General features: G+C 35.1%; 1 protein-coding gene and 1 long non-coding RNA gene across 5 annotated transcripts in view; one reads left to right on the top strand and one right to left on the bottom strand.

Moving 5' to 3' along the window:
* The window catches only part of LOC103093777 (zinc finger protein 501-like), a 54,219-nt gene that overhangs the window by 12,521 nt on the left and 20,704 nt on the right, over positions 1–20,994 (bottom strand). For all 4 annotated transcript variants that reach the window (XR_008916463.1, XR_008916465.1, XR_008916464.1 and 1 more), the window contains exon 2: positions 15,100–16,311. Coding sequence is in view for 1 of the 4 variants with exons in the window: in XM_007483382.3 (XP_007483444.2) it covers positions 15,100–16,243 (1,144 nt within the window). In the remaining 3 variants the exon portion in view is untranslated. The remainder of the gene's footprint in view (positions 1–15,099; positions 16,312–20,994) is intronic.
* Positions 711–20,611, top strand: LOC130457278 (uncharacterized). The gene is made up of 3 exons (XR_008916466.1): positions 711–991; positions 18,922–19,042; positions 20,524–20,611. It is a non-coding gene; the product is annotated as an uncharacterized LOC130457278 (long non-coding RNA).

Below are 20,994 nucleotides of genomic sequence, written 5' to 3'. Positions count from 1 at the left end.
AAGCTAGGACCTTCCATCTCTGAGGCTGGCTCTCAGTCCACTGAGCCACCTATCTGTCCCTGTAATTATTTTAAATGTATTTTAATTTCTATCTTTTCTTGCTGGATATTGAGGGTATAGAGATGCTGATGATTTATGGGCATTCGTTTATATTTTACAACTTTTTGAAGACTGCTCAGTTTCAACTAGTTTTTCGTTGATTTTGTTTCCTTATTTTCTACTCTACTTTCATCAATTTTTTTCTTGTCTTGTTATAACTAGCATTTCTAGTACAATACTGAATAATATTGGCTATAATAGATATCCTTGTTTCACCCCTGATCTTACTGGGAAGGCTTCTACCTTATTTCTGTGAAAGATAATGCTTGCTAATGGTTTTAGAAAGATGATATTCATCATTTTAAGGAAAACCCCACTTATTGTTTTGTCAAAAGCTTCATCTGTATCTATTGAAATCACATAATTTATGTTGTTTTTTGTTATTGATATGGCCAATTATGCTGACAGTTTTCCTAATATTGAATCAGCCCTGAATTTTTTGTATCAATCCCACCTGGACACTGTGATATACTGCTGTAATCTCTCTTTGATATATTTCTTGTTAGAATTTAATTTAAAAATTCTGCACAATATTTATTGTGAAGATGGGATTAACTCTCCCCATGTCTACTTTTAAATTTAATCAATATAAGCGAATACACCCCTACTTAATGACTAAGTGGGGGAGGTCCACAACTCATTTGCTAAAGTGGGTTACAACTCAGAAGTCACCGACTGCCCCCTGGGCAGTCTTAAGCAAAGTTATAGTCTGTAATTGGGCCCCATAAAGTGGAGGAAGGTACAGGAAATGATGAAAAGAAGGGTCTTGAAAAGCAGTTGCAACTTTTGTGAAGAGGTCTTCAAGCTCTTTTGAAGTGGGAATTTTTCTTCTGCATGGAACTGGGACTCTAGCATTTAACTGCTCTGGGACCTTCTCTTGGACTTTGGATTGGTGAGTGGAAAAAGCTGACCCTCGTTCCTGACTTCTGGAGAGATTAATACCAGATATGCCTCCCTCTTGAAGTAGGCTGTGTGGGTGAAACCCTTGTTTAATTTACCTCTGGGACCTCTGGCGAGGGCTTCTGAAGCCCTGCTAGAAGAGAGCCAGGCACCAGAGCAAACATTTAACTTGTTATGTTAACTGCTTTCTCTACCCTCTTTCACATTCCTCTCCTTTTACTCTTTCCCTCTATTTTGTAAATAAAACTGACAAAAAGTAATTTTGACTTGAAATATATTAATTTTGGCAACCACATTCTCTTATATTTAGTGCAACCTTAATTTTAACCCCTATATTTCTAAGGAAATTGATCTAAAGTTTTTTTTTCTGTTTCTGCTCCTCAGGCTTAAGGTATAAAGACCATATTTTGTCATAAAAGGAATTTTGGTAGAAGTCCTTTACCTATTTTTTTATTTCATTGGTAATACATTTACCCTATTCATTTTTTATACGAGTAATTTGGTTTTCCTCTTTTTAGAAAATCAAATTTACCAATTGCTTACCTATTATATTAGCTTTTCCATAAAATTAGCTCCTAGTTTTATCAGTTCAGTGGTTTAGGTTTTTTTTTTAAACTTTCAATTATTGTAAAATATATGACTAAATAATCACAAAAATATCCATATATTTCATTTAGATTGTGGTATATGGGGCAAAATAGCTCCTAAAATTACTTTTAATTGTTCATTGTAAATTCACTTTTTTCATTTTTTATACTGCTCATTTGGTTTTCTTTTTTTAAACCAAATTAGCCAATATGTAATTTTGTTATTTAGCTATTTGATAAAGATTTCCATTTTTCTTTAAAATTAAAATTTTACATCATCATTTCATGTAAATGCCTATAATACAGCACTTCAATGTTTGCAAAGCACCTTATACCTCTCATTTGAGTCATGTATTATTCTCATTTGAGAAACTCTTTAAGGAAGGTATAACATTATTTCCATTTTAAAGATGAGGAAATAAGTTTAAAGAGGTTAAATAAATAGCTAGTAACTGTCAAAGACAGGATTTGAAAATGATTTTTTGACTTTATGTTTATTATTATACAAACTACTGTTCGTTATAATAAGCCCCACCATTACCAATGAACCTTTTGGTTCAAGAAAGCCAAGTTCTTTTAAGGAATGAAGTATAATTTGCAAACTAAAATATTTAAGCTAAAGAATGGCAGTATCATCAGAATATCAGAAATGATAACATCTTGCTCATACTAACTATTTAACTCATACTAACTGCTCATACTAACTTTTTAACCCCACCCCCATCTAAAGCTTGAAATAGTTTCCTGAGGGACAGCCTTAGAATAATGCTGTATACAAGGAGGGAGACGACTTTTAACTGGCTAAGAAACTGCTAACCTCTTCAATCTGGAATTATGATCAAAGACTCTTGATGGTGTATAAATGTGAAGAGAATTTGGAGAGACTGGTGAGAGAAAAAGTAGAGTTCAAGAGAAAAAAGGGTAGGGTAAGATTTTTAAAATAGTTTCCCAACACCCAGGAGAATATATGAATAGTCTCCCACCCAATATGCATATATGTTCTTTGATTCTAAGTATTTGCATACTTAGTGAAATCATTCTTTCCATCTCATTTCTAGTTGAGAATCTTTAGATTTATGTGCTTTTCTTTTGTCTAATCTCTACAATTTACCTGATTTTTGTTTGCTTGCTATCCAAAATTATTTTCTTCTCCTTTTTGTTTAAAAAAAAACATTTAAATTTATTATTTGTTTTTAACATTCTTTAAAAATTTTAAGTTCCAAATTCCCTTCCTCCCTCCCTCCTACTCAGAGAAAGCAAGCAATATGACATCAACTATTCATGTGAAAGCATATAAAAACTATTTCCAGATTAACCAAATTTTAAAAAAAGAAAAGAAAAATAAAGAGAGAAAATTATATTTCAGTTTGTACTCAGAGGTTATCAAAACAAAAACTTGATACTGGACGGACTACTTTTGTCTCTGTTCCAAACTCAGAACCTGGTTGCAAGTCTTAAATCTTTCTCTTCTAGTAGGTTCATTACCTAGAGCCACATTAACCTCGAGATATGCATTTGAATGAGAATATAACCTTGAGCATAGCAGCAGTCAGGGCAGGGAACCTATTTTCACTAGGTTTGAATGAATTCCTCCTATGTGCCAGGCATTATGCTAAGTGCTTGGGGATTTTCTTTTCAAACCAAACATTGGTGGCTAGATCACTGCCAAGAGAAAACTGGCAAGAGAAAATTGGCTATTAGTCTCCCCTTTGGAGCAATAAGGGAGAATGGCTTTTATTCTAAAATCCTAAAAGGCCTCAGACTACAGGCATATTCTGGCCCATCTAAGAATTGATAGACTGAGCACTCAGCTCTGGTTCTCCTCTTGCTCACCTTGAAGGCAGAAATTTTAATTTCCCTTGAAGAAAAAATGGATCAGATTCCAGATCAGTTATCTATCCAAGCCACATTTGACCAAGCCATTTTATATTAGTTATCTACCTTAAAACCCTATGTGAAGAAAATGTGATACTTATAAGATATGAAGAAGTCTATATAACCTGATGAATTAATAGCAGAGAAGGCTAATCCCTAACATTCAACACTTACTGTCTCACCAGGCCCAATACTAAAGCAGGGTGACACAACCATATCCATAGGCTTGTACTCTGAGAACTACTTAGTAATTTCTTTGCTACTGCAGTCTCTGCCAGTACACCTTACACCTCTTTTCACCACATCATTCCACGGTAACAATCAGAACTCATTTTTGCCTGCCTATCCCCAAATCCCTATCTAGCCCCAAATAGAAGTATACGAAGGGGAAAATATGTTCTGACTGGAGTAATAGCACACTATGCTGCATTAGAGTTCAGCCACAGAACTAAAGAATAGAGCAATTTGGGGCAGGGTACCAGCATATGTAGTGTGGGGCACTAAATTTGAAATAAGAGATATCAATATCTCTTCAGTGCCAATTTTGCTTCCCCTATTCCCAGAGGTCACTTGAGTCAAAGAATGAGGATGATGGAAAGTAAATTCCCTGATGTGGAAGGAAGCTGAAAGAGCTATCAAGGGGAAAAAATAATTCAAATGACAGAATATAAGGAAAAGAAAAGACTGAAATTACCAAAGCTTTCAGGAGGAAGAAAACTCAGTGAATAAACTTGAACACAAACCTGATAACTCATTCTGATACTTAGTTACTAATAACAAGAAAAGATGGCCTCCAGACCATCTAAATGAGTACAAACATCTCTGAATAAATATTAAAAACAATCGAAAATGAAACACCTGATGACACAGAGGAACAAAGCAAAGAATGGTAACAGATGTTCCAAAATGGTTTGAGAGAAATATGAATTGCAATTTATGGCTACCCAATAAAAAAAGAAAGAAAAGAATAAAATAGAAAAACTGGAATTCGTGGTGACAAGTCTCTCCTAAGAAATGAGAATGTCTTGGGAATACAAACATAAAGAGCAATAACAAAAGAAAACAAAATCTCTAAAATCATATTAATCTCAGATAGACAAGTTGTCCAGAGACAACTTAAAGATCTCTGAGAATTATATAAGTTAAAGAACCCTCAGAAGCAATATGAAAGAAAATGATAATGAAGAAAAAAACATACCCAAATTTCTGGGATATTGCTAAAGAAGTTTTCAGGGAAAAAATATTTTCCCTAAAATCATACATTAACATTAACAAAGGGGGCAGCTGAGTGGCTCAGTGGATTGAGAGCCAAGCCCAGGGCTGGGTTAAAATCTGACCTCAGACACTTCCTAGCTGTGTGACCCTGGGCAAGTCACTTGACCCCCATTGCCTAGCCCTTACCATTCTTCTGCCTTAGAACCAATATACAGTATTGGTTCTAAGACAGAAGGTAAGAGTTAAAAAAAACAAAAAGGCAAAAACAATTAACTGAAAATTAACTTTATAAAATTAGAACACCAACAAATAAACAGGCACAAAAGAGGAAATATTGAAAATTAAAGGACAAATAAATGAATTGGAAACCAAAAAAAAACCCTATAGAAATGATAAATGAATTGGTTCTCTGAAAAGACTAAAAAAATTGATAAACGTTTAGCCAATCTGATTTAAAAGGAAGTACAATGTAAAATCAGCAAAAGAACAAGGTGAAATTACAACAAAACTGGAATTTTAAAAATCATCTGATTAGGTATATGCTAACAAAGCCAAGAATACAAAAGAACAGAGGAATGCTTTCAAAACTATAAAATACTTCAGCCAACAAGATGAAATAGATCTTAATCCAGTTTCAGTTAGATGGCTTAGACTCAAGTTCAAGTCCAGCCTCAATTACTACATATGTAACCTGGGCAAATCACCTGTTTCCTCATCTACAAAATGGGTATAGTAATATCTACATCCCAAGATTTTTGTGAGGATAAAATGAGATAATGTTTGTAAAGTACTTTGCAAACCTTAAAATAAATGATAGCTAGTAGTACTGTGGATAGGGTATGAGACTTTGAGCCCAGATCATCTGAGACACTGCCTGTCTCTGAGTAAGTCATTTCCTCATGTATAAAAATGGGGATAACAAGAGTTATAAGGTTCAAATGAGTTAAACACACTGAAGCATTTTGCAAACATTAAAGTACTATATAAATGCTAACTTATTTTTGTTATTGGCAATAGTAAAATAAAATAGAAGTATTTGTAAAGAAACTATCAAAGACAAAAACTCCTGATCTTCATAAATTCACAATAGAATTCTATCAACCTTCTTAAGAATAATTAGTACCAAATCTACACAAATTATTCTCAAAAACTAAGAAAGAAAGCATGCCATTAGACTTCTTTTATGAGAGAGATGTAGTCCTAATACTCAAAGATAAAGCAAAGGAGTATAACCAATATCAATCATGAAAATCAATTCTAAAATTTTTAATAAAATCCTGTTAAATTATAGCAACTAACCCAAGAAGACATTCTTTATAGCCAAAATGGGATTTCTGGATGGCTCAACTCCTGGGGGGAAATGACTATAGAAAAACTCATTTTTGCTAAAAACCATACACAGTACAGGTACAAATGAATCTTTTATTATTGTAAAAAGTATCTAAAAACAAAAACAAACATCATGAAAAATGTAGGATGCATTAAAAAAGCAAGAACAAAACAAAATTACCCACTCTTCCTGCTATTATTTGATATAATTTTAGAAATGCTAGCAATAGCAAAAAGACAAAGGAATAAAAGGCATAAAGAAAGGCAAAGAGGAGATGAAACAATCCTATCTGCTAATGACATGATAGTTTACTTGGAAAATTCTAAGGTTAGCAAAGATTCTGAGATAACAGCTTTAGCAAAGTTGCAGATCCTACAATAAAACCACAAAAATAAAAATAATTTCTATACAATAGTAACAAAATTTGACGTGTCAACAAAATGGCAGAGAAGGTACATTCTAATTTGATCTCTACCAAATTACCATCCAAAAAACTGTAACACCTCAAAAAGCATAACCCCCACAAAAAAAATTCGGTTGAAATAATATTTTAGTCCAAAATAACTTAGAAATGGCATGAGGGGGCAGCTGGGTAGCTCAGTGGATTGAGAGCCAGGCCTAGAGATGGGAGGTCCTAGGTTCAAATTTGCCCTCAGACACTTCCCAGCTGTGTGACCCTGGGCAAGTCACTTGACCCCCATTGCCTAGCCCTTACCACTCTTCTGCCTTGGAGCAAATACACAGTATTGACTCCAAGATGGAAGGTAAGGGTTTAAAAAAAAAAAGAAATGGCATGAAAGATCTAAGGCAGGTCAGCAACAATGGGTCTTGGTGTAGCTGAATGAGGAGCAAAGGCTTCTAGAACTATCAGCCACAGGCAGTAAGGTGCGAAAGGGAGGGGCAGCCTGAAGAAAATTACATGGGTTGAAAAATGAGCAAACAACAAAGAAAATCAACATAGAAAGTTATATTGATGACAGGGAAAGCCAAAACACAAACCCAGAAGAAGACAACAAAGTCATTATTGCTGCTTCTGAAGCTTCCCAGAAAAATATGAATTCCTCTCAGTCCCAAAAGAATTAATAGAGGAGCTCAAAAAGGATTTGAAAAGTCAAATAAGAGATGCAGAAGAAAAATTGGGGGAAGAAATGAGTGATGCAGGAAAATTATGAACAAAAGAAAAAAGGTATACGAAGCACCAAAAAAAAAATACTGAGGAAATTCATACCTTAAAAAAAAAAACAGAATAGGCCAGTTGGTAAAAGAGGCCCAAAAATACAATGAAGAGAACACCTTAAAAAGTAGAATTAGCCACATGGAAAAAGAGGCTCAAAAATTCCTGAGAAAAAGAACTCTTTACAAAATAGAATTGGCCAAATGGAAAAGGAGGTACAAAAGTTCCCTCAAGAAAATCATGACTTAAAAAATAGAACAAGACAAGTGGAAACTAATGACTCCATGAGACATTAAGAAACAACCAAAAAAAAAGTCAAAAAATGAAAAAGAAGAAAATGTGAAATATCTCACTAGAAAAACTGACCTGGAAAATAAATTCAGGAGAGATAACCTAAGAATTATTGGATTATCTTAAAGTCATGATCAAAAAAAGAACTTTGACATCATCTTTCAAGGATTATCAAGGAAAACTGCCCTGATATTCTAGAACCAGAGGACAAAATAGAAATGGAAAGAATCTACCTCTTGAATTTCTCAGGAATATGATAGCTATATTCCAGAACTCCCATGTCAAGGAGAAAATATTACAGTCAAAAAGAAACAATTCAAATATCATGGAGACAGTCAGGATAACACAAGATTTAGGAGCTTCTTCATTAAAGGAACAGGGCCTGGATTACGATATTGCAGAGGGAAAAGATGTTAGTACTTCGGCCAAGAATCTCTTATCCAGCAAAACTGAGTATAATCCTCAAAGGGGTAAAAGGAAATAGAGGATTTTCAAACATTCCCAAAGAAAAGACCAGAGCTGATTGGAAAACTGGAGTCTCAAAATACATAGACTCAAGAGAAGCATAAACAGGAAAGAAATCAAAAGACATTCAACAAGATTAAACTGTATACATACCTACATGGGGAGGTAATTCTTATAACTCCTAAGAATTTTATTAGGGCAGTTAGAAGGAATATATATAGACAGAGGACAAGGCTGTGAGTTGAATATAATGAGAAGGTATTAAAAAAAATAAAATTAAGTCAAGAGAAATTAATACTTTGAAAAGCAGAGTAGACCATTTGGTAAATGAGGCATAAATGCCTTGGGAGGAGGGAGAAGGGAGAATTATCTAACGTAAGAAAGGCATGAAAGAATTTTTATAGTGAAGGGGAAGATGGAAGAAGTAGGGAGGGATGCACATGAACCTTACTCTCACTGTAATTGGCTCAGTGAAGGAAGAGAAGATACAATCAGTTGGGTATAGAAATTTATAGGAAAGTATGAGGGGAAGGGGTTAAAAACAGGGGAGTGGGGTTGATATAAAATGGTAAATTGGAGGAGATGATGGTCAGGAACTAAACGAAGGGAACTAAGATGGAGAATACTATACAATAATCATAATGGGGAAATAATTTTTTACAAATCTCTCTAATAAAGGCTTTATTTCTCAAATACCTAGGGAAATGAGTCAAATATATAAGAACACAAGTAATTTCCCAGTTGGTAAATTGTCAAAGGATATTAACTTTTTTTCATGCAAAAAATGCTCTAAATTACTATTAATCAGAGAATTGCAAATTATAATTCTGAGGTACCACCCCACACCTATCAGATTGGCCATTATGACAAAAAATGAAAATGACAAAACTAGCAGGGAATGTAGAAAACTTGAGATACTAATGCACTGTTGGGGGAATTGAGAACTGATTTAATCATTCTGAGAGCAATTTGGACTTATGCCCAAAGGGTATCATTACTAGCTTTGAATCCTAAATAAGTAAAAAACAAAAAGGAAAGGACCACATATATGCAAATTTATTTAAAGCAGCTCTTTTTATAGGAATAACCAATTGGAAAAAAAGGGCTAACCATTCATTGGGGAATGACTGAGTATGTGATTATAATAGAATACTATTGTGCTGTAAGAATTGACAAACAGGAGAGCTCAGAAAAATCTGTAAAGACTTATATAAACTGAAGCAGTGACATAAGCAGTATTAGAAGAACACAGTATACTGTTATAATGAACATCTGTGAATAACTTAGCTCTTCTCGGTTCCCAAGACTCAGGATAAAAATACCATCTGTTTCCAGAGAAAGAACATTAATGGAAGTCTGAATCCAGACCAAAGTAAACATTTTTTACTTGCTTTCTTAAGTTTTTCTTTTTTAAGTTTCCTTCCACAAAAGGATTAATATAGAAAAATGTTTTACATATTTGGATGTGTAAAAACCATATGAGACTGCTTACCATCTCAATGGGAAGCTGGTGGTGGGAAGGCAGGGAGGGAGAAAATTTGAGTCTCAATATTCCTTGAAAAATGTTAGAAACTTTTTATATGTAACTGGGAAAAAACAAATTAAAAAACTAAGTAATAAAATTCAAGAGGAAATAATAGAAAGCAAATCTGATTTAGATATATAAAGTATTTGGGAATCAATCTACCAAAGTACAAAAAATACATAGATTACAAGTACTTCTTAAAGAAGTTAAAGAACAACTTGAATAGCTAGAGGATTTTCCTCATATTTGGACTCTGCTAAGATGAATAAAATGCAATATCATCAAACTTAATTTGCATTTTTGGTGCTATAACAAACTATCAAAAGGATACTTTATTCAACTTGATAAAACAAATATCATTTGGAATAACAAAGACCTAGGTTATCAAGGAAAATATTGAAAAAGTATGAATGAGCACTTCTAGATCTCAAACTATATGAGTTATCATCAAAACCATCTGTTAAAAAACAGAGTGGGAGATTGATGGAATAGACTAGATAAGGGAGAAACAATGAACCTCAAAAACCCAATATTTGATAAGCCACAAAACATCAACTGCTAAGGAAAGAATTTCTTATTTGATAAAAAACTACCAGAAAAACTGGAAAGTAATCTGGCGGAAATTAAGACTTAAAAGACCTACATCATATCACACCATAAATTCAAAATGGTACCATGATCATAATAAGAAAGATAATACTGTAACAAAAACTAGATTACTAACAATTTATGCTGATTTATCTGGGCACAGATGATACCACCAAAAAGAACCTACAAAGCATTGCTAAATGTTAGTTTTATAGGTAAGAAACAACAATTTTTTCTAAAAGGGTGTGTGTGCTGCATCATATGGGTGGACACTCTAAGGTCACTGTAACATTTTAAAAAGTATACAAAAGAAAACAAAGTTCAGAAGGAAGAACAGACAAGCAGGTCAGTTTTGAATATAATGTATGAAATTTATTAAATACTTTGTCTTTTGAAGCAAGCAAAATGAAATGGAGATTCAGCTGGCAGAATCATTCTGGAATTCTGCTGCGTAAATATTTTTTGGTGGTTAAGTTTAAAATACCAAGAGAATTTAAAAAACTTTAAAATTCAAAAGATTTTGCTAATGATTGGATAATTCAATCTAATAATAATGAGATAATTCAAAGATGAAGATGGGATTTGGTGCCTAGTTGTAGAAGGTGGTTTTGGGAGAAAAGATTAGTTCATGCTCAATGACCTATTTATCTTCCACCCAAATAATTATTCCACGGTTATTCACATCTTATTCCCTAAAAATGCTTGAGCCAGACAATTTAGAGGAAAAGATTAACAGAAAAAAGTGGAAAGCCTGAATAATTTGCTCTCAGATAAATGCAAACTGGTAATGGTTTGAAAGTCTCAGACTAAAGATTACAATGACCCAGGCAAGGTGACAAAATGGGACCTGTGTATTACCTACATGATCATGGCCAAATTAGCCTCTCTGGCTTCTAAAATTTCTTAATTTTATCAGTTCACAAGCTTTCACATCCTCCTTTTGTTCATAGTTTAACAGACTTCTATTAGTTCTTATGCTAAAATGAGAATGTTCTTGCTTCTCATTCATAAAGATTACCCCAAAAGTGTATGAATAGGTTCCCTCAGGCAAAGAAGCATGAGGGGGGAGATAGGTCACTCTATGTAGAGTATATTGGAGACCTTTTTTTAAACCTAGAACAGAAGAAAACCAAACTTATCTCCATGATTCTGCTTCCTTAGAAAAAATGGGAGTGGGTGGGAATTAGGGGAATAGAAGACAGATACCATGGTGACTATTAGCTCCCCCTTTCCCCTCCCAATTAATTTGGCTTTGGTTCATTCCTTGTAAATCTACTGGATTGGGGGTTGGACTAATTCCATCTGTGAAACACATTCTGGGCAGACTTGGGCAATTTGTGTCTTTATTTTGGATCACATTTCCCAAAACTCTCTAAACTGAACTGACAGTAAATTTTTCAGTGGGCCAAATGGATCCCATGGTAATAGACTGGGCCAAAATAACTTTTCCTTCCTTTGCAGCCTCTAAAACTTGCTGGTACCAGTTCCTGCAATTACAATCATCTCTATGATATACTGGCAGAAGAAAATCTATTTTAACTCAATTAAAGGACATAGGTGAGCTACATGCTTCCCATTTCAAGGCCATGGTCTCCTCTCCCTCAACTCTGAAGTATGAATTCAATAGCTTTGTTGACTTCTTGGCCCTCACCTATTCAAGTGCCTTAAAAAAAAAACAAAAAAAATATATTCTTTTTATAAAGGCAGAACCATCCACATAAAGTACAAAGCTGACGATAATTCCTAAAGGATACCAGATAAATGATAGTTTAGTCTCTTTCTCCCTCCAACTAGCCAAATATGTTTCATAGAAATGAAGCCATGTTAAAAATTAACACCAAAATCACAAAAGGATTAGTAATTTGGAGGAATTCTATAGGTTAATTGTGGGTGTATCTGAAGATGTCTGGTTAGAGTGCACAAAGGATTTTCTCTAAGGATTGAGGCTCCTAGGATGTAGAATATAGTATGCCAATATAACTCCTCCTATATTAGTTATGAAATTCAAATGAAATGTTCTCAAATTGCCTTGTAAAACTAAAACACTATGTTGGGGGCAACCAGGTGGATCAGTGGATTGAGATAGACTAATCTCCTTTGCTTAGCCCTTACTGTTCTTCTGCCTTGGAACCAATACACAGTATTCTTTTTTATATAAAAAATAACACTATGTAAATATCTGCAATTGTTATGATTATCCAGTCTTAAAGGTTTAAACAGTTGTGATCTTTATTCCTTCTCCAGCTATCCATCTATTTTGTGTCATGGTGATGGAAGAAACTCAAATAGAAGCTACCATGAAGTAGTGAATTTATCCTTACAATATCCCACTGAGGTGTGCTATTATCCTTGTTTTTCCACAAGGAAACTGAAGCTAAGAAACATTAAATGTCACAAAGCTATTATGGCACAATTTCAACTCAAGTATTTCTGACTCTAAGACTAGCAATACCACCTAAGTGCCTTGATGACTAGTGATAAGTCATTTCCTTTTCTTTCCTAGACTCCAATCAAACTTCCCAAACCCAGGTGATTCACAGTAACATACCATGGTGAAAATAAATTTATTGGTGATGGTGGCAGTGTCTGCCTCATTGAAGAGTTGCATTCACCTTCACAGCAGTAGACTTTTTACTTTAGTAGAGCTAAAGTCTAGAGTCTGCGTCTTTCACTGAAAACGATTCAAGAAACTAGTCAGAACCCTGTAGAACTCCCAGTCAGGCAGAATCTTAAGAGCATTCCTAGGATGTATATATTCTGATTTGAGGTTACCTGCACATTGTCCTGATAGATCTAAGTACTTAATGGGCCTAAGTCCATGGAGACATTAGGCAGAGATTAACTGAAGCCCAGAATAAGTATCAGATGATTTAAGTTCCAGTTCTACAGTAAAAGATGGGAAATGGTTAAGTCTAAGGTCCCTCTTATGATTAAGGGTTTCTGCATTTCCTAGTACAGAGAGAAACCACACTATATTAATCTTGAAATCTTATGTTATATTAAAATATATTTTGGTATTTATCATGTACTTTGTGATGCTTTGAGTTAGAACTAATTAAAAAGAGATCAATTTCATATCGTGTGTATGTGGATACAACATGCAGAGCAAATACCAGATGGAAAGGGGCAAATGAGTCCCTTAAAAAATATAAATGGATAGCTAGGTAATCAGGTAAAGAATTTCTTTTTTTCGGACTAGGGGAGAGGCAAACTCTCCTAGGATTGATTACGCAGCAAGATGCTACTATTCTAATATGCTTATTTTTCTGTTGTAAAGAAGTAGAGACCAAGAGTGTGGAAAATCAGGTCACATTAGGATATTAGGATCCTTCCTTAGCTAGGCTGAGAAAAGTCTCACAGGCCCCAAAGATTATTGATGCAAAGTTGGTGAAAGGTGCTAAAAATATGGTCTTAACTCCAAACTTTTCATTTGGTTATACTCAAGTCTATAGGAGTGAGAATAGAGGAAAGAAATCATTGAGAAAATTGCCATCTTTGATCAGATAATTTCATTTTTTCAAATTGTTTGTCTTGTATAGTGTTCTTTTAAAGTTTATGGTTCACTCTTTTGATGACTATATTAAAGCTAACATGATGTAGTGGATAAAAAGTCAGTCTCAAAGCCAAGAAGATCTGGTTTCAAGTCATGTTTCTGACACAACCTGGCTGTGACCCTGAGAAAGTCACTTAACACCTCAGTGTTCAGGCAATTTCTAAAGTTGTAGCAAGGGAATTGATCTGAATTGGTAGAATTTCTTCACCTTGTGAGTTCCCTATGCCAATGGAAACAAAAATGCAAAACTTAACCCTATTTTAACAATAATAATGTAACAGAAAATCATGCTTCTTCTTAAGCATGTCAAGCCTAGATGTGATGATCTAGACCAAGAAGTCATAAACAAAACACCATTAGCTCACTTTAATAGGAAGACTCAACTTGGGACTCTTTTAAGTGTCAAATAGGCACTTATTTATAAAATCATGGAATCTCTGCCTTATAAGGGACCTCAGCAGTTTTCTAGTCCAACCTATATCTGATTAAGAATCCCTTTTACAATGTGCCTGTGCTGGAAGATGTTAAATGAGAGAGAACCAACTCCATCTTTTTAGGGAGTCTATTAGACTTTGGTACAGCTCTAATCATTAATAAATTTCTCTTGACACAAAGGCTAAATAATTCCTCTTGAGTTTTTTTTTTCTGCTTTAAAAAATGTTCTATAGGGAGATTCTAAGTTCAGCACTGTTAAGAGACTTTAAAGAGTATGATTCAGTAGTAGAGACAATTGATAACCCTAAGTGTCACAATAGATGTTGATCTCACTTGGCTGTAGAAATGAGACAAGTGGAAGAAAGGATGATTCTTGAATAAGGAATAAATCACTGTAACTGATATAATAATATTGATATTATTATAACAGAGAGAGGAAGCAATAGGAAGTCAGGAGTAGAAAAGTCAAGGGGCTTGCTGAGACATCAGACTTCCAAAATAGGTAATAACCTACTATTAAGTAGTAAAGACCCCAGATAGTATTATTAAAAGTCTGTGTAAAGTACTACATTAGAAAGCAGACAGATAAGTATATATCAAGGCATATATGGATGCCTGAAATCAGGGAAGATCAATGGGAGAGGATCCAGGTAAACCAGTACAAATTAAGGCATGCACAGAAACTAATAAAATAATATCAGAACCCATATAAGCAGGCAGATGAAAACCAAGTCACAAAGATCAGGGGCAAAATGAAAAGTTTAGGTAGGCAGGCAATCAAGAATCAGATGTACAGGCCAAAGGAGCAGGAGAAAGGAGGCCAAATTACCTAACACTCTAACATGGAAACATTGTTTCTGAAACACCTATCCTGGCTAGGAAGCTTTGTATGTATTTAATGAGGGGCTGAGAGCCAAGCATAGAAGTAAATGTCATTGACTACAAGTGTGCAAAAGGAAAATTAGGGAAAATGATGAAAAACTTCTTTCCCAAAATTTTTATATTAGCAGGATTATTCTATAGTATGAAGTTGTTGATGCCGGAGAAGGACTGAGCTATTACCAAAGGCTTTTCCACATTCGTTACATTTATAGGGCTTTTCTCCAGTATGAATCCTATGATGCTGAATAAGATGTGTGCTCTGGCTAAAAGCTTTCCCACATTCACTGCATTCATATGGCTTCTCTCCAGTATGAACTCGCTGATGTTTTGTTAGTGATGAACTTTCAGGAAAAGCCTTTCCACATTCACTACATTCATAGGGTTTCTCTCCAGTATGAATTCTCTGATGTTGAGTAAAGGTTGAATGTGCAGTGAAAGCTTTCCCACATTCATTGCATTCATAAGGTTTTTCTCCAGTATGAGTTCTTTGATGTTGAGTTAGGTGTGTACTACGACTAAAAGCTTTCCCACAATCATTACACTTATAGGGTTTCTCTCCTGTATGAATTCTCTGATGCTGAGTGAGAGATGAAAAATCACTAAAGGCTTTCCCACATTCATTACACTTATAAGGTTTTTCTCCAGTATGAATTCTCTGATGTTGAGTAAAGGATGAGCAATCACTAAAGGCTTTCCCACATTCATTACATTTATACGGTTTCTCTCCAGTATGAATTCTCTGATGCTGAGTTAGGGATGAGCTCACAGTGAATGATTTCCCACATTCATTACATTTGTAGGGTTTCTCTCCAGTATGAGTTCTTTGATGTTCAATAAGGGATGAACTCTGGCTGAAGGCTTTTCCACATTCCTTACATTTGTAGGGTTTCTCTCCAGTATGAATCCTCTGATGACGAATAAAGTTTGAGCGATCACTAAAGATTTTCTCACAGTCATTACACTTATATGTTTTCTTCCTTGAACAATTTTTTCGGCATTTAACTAATTCTGAGTGCTGTTTGAAGGTTGTTCCACATGTGTCAAAACTACTAGATTTCTCTCCTGTATGAACTCTCTGATGAGTAATAAGTTTTGACTGTAGTGTGAAATTTCTCCTAATTTCATTACATTTATCTTCTCTTTCTTCAGTGGGCATTATTATATTTTTGGTTACTATCAGTTGCCTAAAACCTTTCTTTTTAGAAAAGGTTTTCTTTTGAATCTTGCCTACAGGGTTTGGCTCCAGTCTCCCTATTTTGCCTTCATTTCCATAATCTTCTCCAAAAATGGGACCTTGTGTAATGTCCCCTCTGGGTTTTTCCATTATTGATTTGGTGAATCTCTTCCTTCAGCAATATTTTGTAATTGTCTTCCTTTTCTTAGACACCGAATCTGAAAAAAAAAATTAAAAATGCAAATGTCATCTATTTTGTGTTGAGGGGAAAAGAATACCAGGCCAATGGAAAGATTACATATGTACAGGTATATATACATATATATGTATATAAAAATTTCCAATATTTAAATTAACACGTGTTAAGAAAAATAGCATTTCCAGACTTAGCAAAAATGACAAAAAAAAGGAAATGTTAGTTGCTAGAGGAACATAGGAAGCATTGCTTGTTGGTGGAGCTAAAGTGTCTAACCATTCCAAAAAATAATATTGAACTACTAAAAAGACTTTTCCACATTCATTACATTTATAAGGTTTCTCTCCAGTGTGAATTCTTTGATGCTGAGTTAAGAATGACCTCACAGCGAACGATTTCCCACATTCTTTACATTTGTAGAGTTTCTCTCTTTAAAACAGACACTAAACTATTTATACTCATTGACTCAGAAATAACACTACTAGGTCTATATCCCATCACAAAAAGAGGAAATGGACCACACACAAAAATATTTATAGTAGCTCTTTTTGCGATACCGATGAACTGGAAACAAAGGAAAGTGTCCATAATTTATAAAATAGTTTAACTTTATTATGGTATATGAAATTAATGGAATATTACTGCACCATAAGAAATGACAAATGGGATCTGAGAAGACGCATAAGAGTTGAACAGAATAAAGTAAATAGAACCAAAAGAACAATTTATGTGCTAATACTGGAAAGAAAAATAACTTTCAAAGACTTAAAACTCTGATCAATGAAATTGGCATGGGCATTGTACCCCCAGAAACTCAGGCAAACTATTAGCAAGAAAATTCCTTTGCTCCATTACAGCCTCCTGACTCTCAACCCAAAACATGTGACCTGGAGAGGATTATCCTCCTTTGATGGTTCCATTGATTTGAGATGAACAAAGAGACACACCTCATCCATCAGTCCTCCAAATCATGAAGACCACCCCCCTCTCCCAACCCCTTGCCCCAGGGTCCCATTCTTACTGTTGTAAAGAGTATAAAATTCCCAGAATTGATGGCATGGTGGAGGACAGCTTTTCCATGTATGCTGTCCTCCCAAGGAGCAGCTTTCCACCCATGCTGTTCCACCTAGGGAGCTTTCACCTATGCTGTCCTCCTGGCCAGATTCAACATTAATAAATTTTTCCTTTTATTTTTAAGCTAAGTTTTGGAATCTTGCATTCTTACAAAGGGTACCCTTTCTGAAACCTGGGGGTTCACCTCTAGCACCCCACAACAAAATGAGAAATCAAACTTCAGAGGACCAATTTCAGTGAGGAATGCTACATTTTCCAGATAATGGATTCAAAGTTTTTTAAAAAGTATATTTTTAGACATGGCAAATTATGGATTTGTTTTGCATGGCTATGTTTGTTATAAGGACTGTTCCCCCCCCCCCCCCTTTTTCAATGGAAACAGGGATTTTGAGGGAAAGGGAAAGCTACTAATAGTGTTGCAAAAAAAAAAAGACAAATAATGTAGTTTTCAAAGAAGATAATAGATATTCAGATGGAAACAGACAAGGAAGAAAGTTTAGAAAGTAACATGTAGAAATTATATGCTTTTAAAATATACTTCCTGGTGGGTCTGCCCACCTCAAATCTCTTCTCACTCCAATCCATCATTCATTCATTGACCAAAGTGACTTTTTTTTAAGTGTAGGTCTAATCATATTACCTTCCTATTCAAAATACTCCAGTGCCTCTCTATTGCTTCCAGAATAAAATATAAAATACTCTTTGGCATTAAAAAATCCTTAATAACCTAGTCCCCTCCTACCTTTCCAGTCTTCTTTTAACTTACTCCACATCATGTACTCCTGGAATCTAGTAACACTGGCCTCCTTTGCTATTCTCAAACAAGACACTCATCTCTTGGCTCCAAATACTTTTTCTGCCTCCCATGCCTGGAATTTTCTTCCTCCTCAACTCCAACTATAGATTTCAAAGAGTCCCCAATTAAAATCCCAAACTTTACATGAATCCTTTCCCAACCCTTTTTAATTCTAGTGCCTTCCCTCTATGAATTATTTCCTACTTATCTTACATATAGTTTGCTTTGTATGTATTTTGTTTGTATGTTGTTTCTCCCACTAAAAAGTAAGCTTCTTAAGGGCAAGGATTATCTTTTACTTATTTTTGTATCCTCATCACTTAGTATAATAGTAGGTACTTAATAAATATTTATTAGTAGATTAATAAAAAAAATCTCTTACTTTCCATCAATGCTGTATATTGATTCCAAGGCAGAAGAACAGTAAAGGCTGGGCAATGAAGTAATTTGTTTGCCTGGGGTCACACAACTAGGAACTGTCTGAGGCTATATTTGAATCCAAGACCTCCCATTGGTAGGACTGGCTCTCAATCCACTGAGTCACCTTTTTTAATTTTTAATTCAATTTCACACATGATCTTTTTTTGTTCTACTTTCCATTGTTTATTTTTTATAGGTTATGTTCACAAATATGTATGTGTTGTTATTGTTGTTAGTGCTTCCTGACTCTTTGTGACCTCATGAATTTTGTTCATGGAACTTTATTGGCAAAGATAACAGAATGGTATCAATTTTCTTCTCCATTGTGTCCTTGTTTTACAGATAAGGAACTGAAGCAAATAGGAATTGAATGAGTTGCCTACAGCCACATAGCTAGCTACTAAGTGTCAGAGGTTGGAACTGTCAACGGGTGGAATCTAGAAGTCCCCAAACTTGTAGTTTGGTAAGGTTCTATGACCGCACCCCCCCAGTTTACTTAGCTTGAAGGTGAAAGCTCCAGGTTTGACCTTGTCATATAAGAGTTTCTCCCAGAGAGAAAAATCCAATCTCAGTCTCGGACTAACAATAAGGGAAATTTATGTGGTAATGGCTAATCCCATCAGGTATCTATTCTGTCCCAATAGTTTCTCCTCTTAGGCCAAAGCCTTTTACCTAGGTGGCCCAGCCCCTGGCTGGATCTTTCCCTTTTGTGTCCATTGTAAAGATCAGCCCCTCACTGTTATTCCTGTCTGGGACTCCTCATTTTTCCTTTGTTACCATTGTAAAATCAACTATCCCTTTCATCCTCAATCCCCAGATTTCCCTAGAAAGGTATTTAAGCTTCCCAACTTTAATGGCTCTTTGGAGTTGTCTAATCTAGGGTGGTTGGCATTCCCAGGGATCAGTGGACCAGAGTTCAATCCTCAGACTCTGTGTAGGCCTGTGTCACGCAGCTCTGCATGGAGGCCTAATTTAGCACTGTATCCCTTTCCTTAATTAAAGAGTGTTTTTTCTGACTATTTAATAGTCCTGTGTTTTTTCTCAGTCAACAGAACTAAACTCAAGTCTTCTTGACTCTAGGCGCTGGTACTATATTCACTGTGCCACCTAATCACCTTGTCTTACTATCTGTATTACCATGGACAAGTCACTTAACCTCTGTATGAATTTTTTCACTTGTAAAATGAGAGTAAAATTTGCACTATCTTTAAAAATCTCAAAACTTAATCCATACTAGTGTTAACTGGAAAAAAAAATTAAATAGAAAAACCACTCTTTAATTAAGGAAAGGGGTTCAGTGCTTTCCTCAAGGCCTCCACACAGAGTTGCATGTTACAAACCCACACAGTCCCCAAAACTTAAGACCTTGGTTTCTCTGGTCACTGACTCCTGGGAGAGCCAACTGTGCTAGACTGACAACTCAAAGGAACAAAAGAATTTGGGGGACCTATATACCATCTGGGAAATACATGGGCAGGGAAAGATGATTGACATTATCATAGCTACAAGGAAATGGGAGTGTTTAAACGATACTGACAGGATACAATCAAGCTTAGGAAAAGAATCATAACTAGAGTCTAGGGTGTAAGGGAAGGGGCAATGGATACCAAAAGGATGGTCCTAGCCCAGGTGTGGGTCTTCTTGGGAAAGGGTCTCTGATATGTGACGAAAAACCCTCAAAAATTTCTGTGAAATCTCTTTCCTTTCTCTCTTTATTACTTGCTCCATCAGTCAGTCTTTTTTTGGGGGGGAGGGTTGGTTGTATTTTTCTCTTCTTTTGATAACTGACTCATACTCATACTTTTGATAATTACTTTTGATAATTGACCCCATAACTCAACATTGCATCCTGAGATGAACTGGATGTTTTTCACTTTTCTACTTCAGGGAGGATTGTATTGTAATATAAAATCCAAGATTTTTTTATTTTTTGTTCGAGAAAAGATCTTCAAGGGAGAAGCTTGCTAACTCCTAAATCCAGAGAATGAACTGTTGCAAAAAGATGCCAGAAAACCTACACTACATCAAGAAGATCAAGAATGAACTTTGGGTGTGGTTGATTGAACTGAAGTTTGAACATTTATTGTAAATGTACACTTTTATGCCAAGAGGACTGCCCTTAATTTGGCTTTCTGTCAACGTGCCTAGCAAAACATTGGTTTTGCTTTCTTTCTTCTCTATTTCTCCCTAACTACTCTAATTTCCTCTTAGAAAATTGAATATTGTATACATCTGTAGTTAGAAGTGCATTTAGGACTACAAGATGATTATGTTAAATGATCAATGGGGAGACTAGTCTCCCAATGATCATAAGGGGGGATTGTGAATCTTGTGAAAACTGCTCAGACTCTACCTTGGAACATTTGGTTAATTTAAACAATGGAGGTACTTGATCAGGAATGTATTGGGAACTTT

The sequence above is a fragment of the Monodelphis domestica genome, chromosome 2, assembly GCF_027887165.1.
Source record: "Monodelphis domestica isolate mMonDom1 chromosome 2, mMonDom1.pri, whole genome shotgun sequence".
Lineage (NCBI taxonomy): Eukaryota > Metazoa > Chordata > Mammalia > Didelphimorphia > Didelphidae > Monodelphis > Monodelphis domestica.
The sequence above is the reverse complement of the archived record's forward strand: the minus strand, read 5'-3'. Positions and strand labels throughout refer to the sequence as shown.